At 40.8% G+C, this 6,472-nt stretch overlaps 1 protein-coding gene across 1 annotated transcript; it reads right to left on the reverse strand.

The window, feature by feature from the left end:
* Nucleotides 1-840: 840 nt before the first annotated feature.
* Nucleotides 841-2,696, reverse strand: LOC110490842 (nidogen-2-like). Its single transcript, XM_021564281.2, has 5 exons — nt 2,568-2,696; nt 1,990-2,053; nt 1,228-1,359; nt 1,046-1,138; nt 841-964 (listed from the first exon to the last, which is right to left on the reverse strand). Exons 1-4 carry the CDS (start codon nt 2,679-2,681, stop codon nt 1,059-1,061), a joined length of 390 nt encoding a protein of 129 aa, XP_021419956.1. The 5' UTR covers nt 2,682-2,696; the 3' UTR covers nt 841-964; nt 1,046-1,058.
* Nucleotides 2,697-6,472: the final 3,776 nt, after the last annotated feature.

Consider the following 6,472-nt stretch of genomic DNA (forward strand, 5'->3'; position numbering starts at 1 on the left):
CGCTCTTGGTCCACCATCTTCCACTGCAGATATGGAGGTGTAACATTAAACAACTCCTACTAGGTTGGACTGGGAGAGAGCAAAATGTGCCTAAGAAAATACCAAGAACAATTAAACTGTAAGTAAGGAGCCAGTACAAAATGGATGTCTTTGTATAATGGACTTCAGAAAGTTCCGAATAAAATGTGTTCATCTTTCGCATAATCTGAGTCTTTGCCTAATTAAACCCATTGTCTTATAAACCTCGGATTGGTCAAAGCAATTGATTAGTCATCATTGGGATTGAAAATCATCGTGACAGAATGCTAAGAGTGTGGAAAGGGTGGCTTCTTTGAAGAATATCAAAATATTTTGATTTGTTTAAGACATACGTGTTATTTCATACTCGATGTCATCACTATTATACACTGCAGAAAATATTTTTACCGACACCCTGGAATGAGTCGGTGTGTTTAAACTTTGCCTGGTACTGTAAATATAGTAGATCTAGCCTGTAGAAACTGATGGGATCCTCTTTTAAAGTCAAGCCATCAGGCTGTTCTCCCGCAATTGCATAGGTTATAGAGCTCATTAAGCGATTTTGATTTTCAAATCACATTTGCATTGATGACAGAGTGATTAGAGGGACAATAGAGTGCTGAGTACCAGGCAGTTAGCAAGTGCGGTAGACTACTAATGACCATCACCAGCATCAGAGCTTGGAGAAGCCTAATTACTAAATGGTCACGTGGAATTTGACTACCTTCAATTCTTGTAACTGCCGGTAATAGTCCTACTCCTTCCTCCATTTCCCAGAAACGGACTGGTTCAGATATTTTGTTCAGCATATCACACCAACAATAAAGTAAGTAAATCAAGTTTAATCTCTGGATTTCTTCATGCATTTAAATGGGATGTGAATCAGTTCCTGTACAGTAAAGACAACTGTCCATCTTTTCAACGACTCCATTCCAATGCCCTTCATCTAAAATTAGACAAAAAACATTAACATCCAGAATCAGCTGCAAAGTAGTAACATTTAGTGAATGAGTATGTACAAACACACCTTGGAACAGTTGCTAGCAGTTGATAGCAGTGCCTGGTGGAGTGTCCGTACCCTGGATCCTCTGTCCAGTAGTGGTCACACACCAACAGTGACCTACCAGAAATAGACATGTTACAATAAAATGGGTAAATATTGTATGTGTAACATTCAACTGAATTAAATGTTTGTGCGTCCGTGTTAACCTGTAGAGCCCGAACATTGCTTAGGGGTGTATCGTCCAGCGGCGTCGCACGTGGGGATGTAGGCTCCAATTGGGCCATGTGTCGCAGCATATCTAGCACGCTCACAGGGGGTCATGGGTCGTATCGTAGCATCTGGACACAAGTAACATGCATTGTAATGTGGACATAACATTGCAGCACCTGCATGCCGTAATCTTCTGTTGCGTCCCATATGTGCCCTGGTCAGAAGTAGTTTATAGACGGAATAGGGTTCCATTTCAGATGTAACCTAGGTACTTCCTGGCTAAATATTGAAATTCTGCTACTTGTTTAAAAGTCCTGTGCAGTCAAAATTCAGTTTCTGTCATTTGAAAACAGCTGATGAAACCAAGACTGAAAGTGGGGGTAAATTGTATCAGTGTTATTTTCTGATAGTTGGTAGACAATCCAATCATACAGCCAGTTGAATGATCAAACCATTCATATCAGAATACCGCAGTCCAGCATCTAGACACCAATATACATTTCTGGAACTAGATGATTAGAGAATTTTGCCAGTAACACAAAAGGTTCCTAGTTTAAATCCCTGAGATGACAAGTTAAAATATCTGTCCATGTGCCCTTGAGCAAGACAAACCCCTCTCCAGTGTCAGTTGATAATGGCTGGCCAAGGGACAACTCGTTATGAAACATTAATACATACGTGTGTGTAGAGGACAGATCAACACCCACTAATGTTTTTATTAACATTTTGGGAGTAAGTGTGAGGTACATCACTCTTACCTCCCAGAGCAAAAGCTGTGCTGACAAGCAGAATGATGGTTAATGTTGCCATGGTGATAGTCTCCTGAGAGAGAGAGAGAACGAGAGAGATTAGTTGAGCATTTTAAAACATTTGGAATGGCTGTGGGTACTAGAGGAGAGGTTAAGGAAACCCTGTGTTAAGTACAAAACTTAAGCGACAATTGCTAAACCCAGTCCTGAGGACCTCAAGAACCGAGTATTGGCAACACGGCGCTACAATTCTTCCGCCAAAATTCAGGTATCTAATCTATTGTAAGTGGTTGAAGAGCCTGGCACACAGGAAAATCTATCCTTCCCAAATGGCTCCTCATTCCTGTTGTAGTGAACCAGCTTTGACAAAGGCCCACAGTGCACTAGATAGGGAAGGGGAAGCATCCTAGAGCGAGTCATAGACTACCTCTTTTCTGCAAAGGTAACTATTAGTCTATGCTCTTAAATTCAGGGGGTCACTCCACAAAATGGCAACCTATATAGTGCACTACATTTGACCAGGGTCACATAAAATGAAGTTGCCATTTGAGATGCAGATAGTCTATTAAATAATGACACAATCTCACCTTCTGCACTCTTCCAAGAGATTGACTGGGTGTCTCTGTTGTCTGTGAGTTATGGTCTACTTCTTCCACCTCTCCTTTTAAAGGACCTGTCACAGGTGTGACTAGTTGCCTCATTAACCCAACGAGAGTTGCCGATGTCGGCCATTAGCCAGTGGTGTAAAGTACTAAAGTAAAAAATATTTGAAAGTACTAATAAAGTAGTTTTATTGGGGGTGTCCTTACTATTTATATGTTTGACAACTTTCACTTAACTACATTCCCAAAGATTATATTTAATATTAAATATAATAGAATTTTGATACTTCAGGATATTTGTTGAAACTTTCAGACCTTTTCTCAAGAAATATTTTACTGGGTGACTTTCACTTTTACTTGAGTCATTTTCTCTGAAGAAATCTTCACAGGCAGGGAAGAGAGTAGTAGAGGAAGATGGGTCCAGTTTCGAGGGATCCTGATAGGCTCCCGTGAGTATGACGAGGCCAAGAGAGAGTGACAGGAATAAGATGTGTTTCAGCAAGGTTGGTTTCTTAGCATTCATAGCCATGGTTATCAACTGTACTGCAGAAATAGAACATAAATCACAGAAAATAGATGTTGTTGTTGTAGCTGCAGAGAACTCCTTGGGTTATGAGATTTTACTGCAAAAGAGTTACAAGGTGTGATGAACGATAGTGTCTCGTTCTCCCAGGCTGCCGGCCTGCTGCAGGACAAAGCCCACGCAGTAGGACTCAGCCAACCTCATAGTATGATTATTCATGTAATGCTTTTGTTATGAAATGATATTTTTATTTTGAAAATGATCTTCCCCAAACTTGAAACTCATGCGCTGCATGTTCATGCCAGTTAGGCTCTACACCCATTGTAAAAAGGTTATTTGGTCACTTCAGTTGTAATTCAAATGCAGCCAGGTGGTTAAATGGCATAGTTTTATTCATTTATATCCACTAGATGGCACTGTCCTTTTAAGAGATTCATGAATAAGGTGTGCAAGCAGTTATGGGATTGTGTGGAAGAGTAAGCAATTATACTGGAGAGCTACTGAAATCCATCGTGGGTCCAACGTTCCTTTGGATTGACATGGGGATGTTAGCTTCTTGCTAGCTGAATACCAGTGCTCTCAGAGACATGTTGTGGAGTTAATCATTACATTATTTAAAGCTGCTGTGTGGGTGACGATCTACTGTTCCATGTGGGGTTAGGGTGTCACGTGGGCAGTGTGTTTAAAGCAGAGACACTACTCAGATTGATTTTATGCACTTTAATACAGATTAATTTAACTTGATTGTGATTTGGACTGAATTTAACTTCATGGTGACTTCCTCTTGTGGTGATTTCCCTCCGACATTATCCGATTTTAACTGTAAGCTTCGACAGTATGAACAACCCCAAATCATTTTTGTGTCCTGTGCTGGGTTGACTTTCGCCAGTCTACACAAACCTTACCAAAACATATAGGCCTATGGGCTAGGCTACATGAGGTGTCGCACTATAATTTGAAAAAGTTGCCAAAAAAAAGGTCTGCATTGTTTCTTGCCTTCGACTGGGCATCATTCACAAGTGATGGGCTAATATTGTCACCCATCAGACTATTCTTGATTTAATCTTGTCTTTACATGTACTAAATAATATGTGAAATTTGTTCTGATTTAGAATGGACAATTATCATGCACCTGACTTGAAACAGGCATGGGTTAAAAAAATAATTGAATCTATGCACTTAAATAGCGAATGGGGGACGCTATTAATCGTGAATCACACTTACTCGTTAATTTTCATGACAGCCAGGTAGGCTGTACACCTGTTGTAAATATAAGCAATGTGCTTAATATTAGGAAAGTTGAGAAATACAGTACCAGTCAAAAGTTGACACATCTACTCATTCAAGGGTTTTTCTGCATTTTTACTATTTTCTACATTGTAGAATAAAATAACAAATCAAAACTATGAAATAGCTCCTATGAAATAGGAGAGAGACTCTTCAGAATCACACTCTCCAACAGAAGATGAGAACTTCTCCATCACCTCAGTCTTATACAAGACAAGAACCTGGCTGGCAATCGCTTTTGTGGCGTCAAGGAGGACTTGGTCTTGCAAATACTTTTTGAGAGCCAAGAGAGGTTTTGGGGTCTCACTTTGTCCTTTTTGTTCATTCATAGATGAGGGGGTTATTAAAAGTGGTTTACAAGAAATGGAGTCCGATGTGTCAGCCTCACCATTACTGGAATGACCGACGTCCAGGCACAAAGTTGGAACTATTGTGAAAGAATCTTTTGTGCTCTCCACAAATGTACTTGTGAGATCCCCTTTTTCTGGACAGGTAAGAATCCTCTTCAGCGTATTTTTCATGTCGTAGTAAAAGCCAACAGTGTAAGACCAGATCTTACTCTGATGGTTTTCAAGAAGGATCTGCTCACTCTGTGCAGGAGAGCAGGATGCCCTGATAGACTGGGTAAGATTGTCCATGTCTGAAACAAAGGTACTTACCAACTCAGAGGCCTCAGGGTCAATCATAAGGTCTCTGATCTCACCTATCCTATTAGTTGGACAAGATGATGTAGTGCCAGAACAACATGATGTACAACCCCTGAATCTTTTAACGATCTCCCGGATCGATTCAGTGGCCTTGGTCTGAAACTCCTTAGTGAGTAGTTAGTGAGTGGTCAGCAACAACACAAAGCAGTTCCCTCTTGTCGGGGTCATTTTCCTCCTTATTGCTGAAGTTCAAAACAGTGCCACTGAGGGCTGTCATCACCTGTCCTGTTAAATGTGTCATATCCACCTCAACACCATCCTGAGAACAACATTCTGCTCAACACTCTTCCCATTAATATACATCTGAAGTATGTTGGAAATGCCAGACACCATCTCCTCAACCACCTTGGTGCTGGAGACACCACCACTGGCAAAAATGACAGGGGACATTCTCCCAGAGATGGGAGTTCTGATGGCCACAGAGATTATGGAATTGACCTTCTTTGACACTTCTCCAACAATAACCCGGGATAGACTTTGAGTGTCTACCTGGCCCTCTCTTTGGATACAGAGGACATTGTTCAGCGACTTTTTGAAGGAATCCTGGACACCAGTGAGGAGACCGTCCTCAGTGATCCCAAAAAAGTCCCCGAGTGGCTCAGATGATTTAGACTCACCATCTCCCTGAGTATTTGGCAACACTGTCTGAGACCTTTGAGAATACAAAGCAAACAATACAGCATTCCATATTCGAAAGTCGATACTGTAGTCACATTAATACATCATTCAGTAATCAATTAAATTGGTCATTAAGGGTAAAATCTTACACAGATAACAAAACATATTTTCACAAAATGGGTTATGAATAGTTAGGTGAAACCGGTTTCTTTAGGAATGACTGAAGATACCCATTACGAGAGGAGCTTGATTTTGCCGTGCAAGACCTTGAGGATTTGCTGCTGCCTCTCTTACAAACCTTCAGGTTGGTGCTATAGGATCTCTCTGATTCTGTCAGAGACTTGCCGGATACTGGAGACACATGGCTGTATGTCCGTACAAAACGGAAAATTGCAGGGATGATGACCTTCAGGATGGCCTCAGATACAAACCACACAATCTCCAGGCACATCTCTGCAAGCAGTGCCCTCATCACATGTAGGACCGAAACAGTGTAGGTAGATTACTCATAGCCGGGCTCTGAAACCAAGCTCCTCGAAGAGATACCAACCATCTTACATATGTTCATGAGAATCATGAAAGTGGCATACATTGCAAATCATGAAAAGCAGTAGGCTACTAAAAAGCTCTTTGAATGTAACTGTTTGTGATGGTGTGGATGATACTGTAGATAGATAAAAGGCTTGTATCTAATATTCTTGAAACATCTATTAATATATTTATGAATCATTTTCAAGGTTAAGGGACTTACAGGG

This window comes from Oncorhynchus mykiss, chromosome 15 (assembly GCF_013265735.2).
Source record: "Oncorhynchus mykiss isolate Arlee chromosome 15, USDA_OmykA_1.1, whole genome shotgun sequence".
Taxonomy (NCBI): Eukaryota; Metazoa; Chordata; class Actinopteri; order Salmoniformes; family Salmonidae; genus Oncorhynchus; species Oncorhynchus mykiss.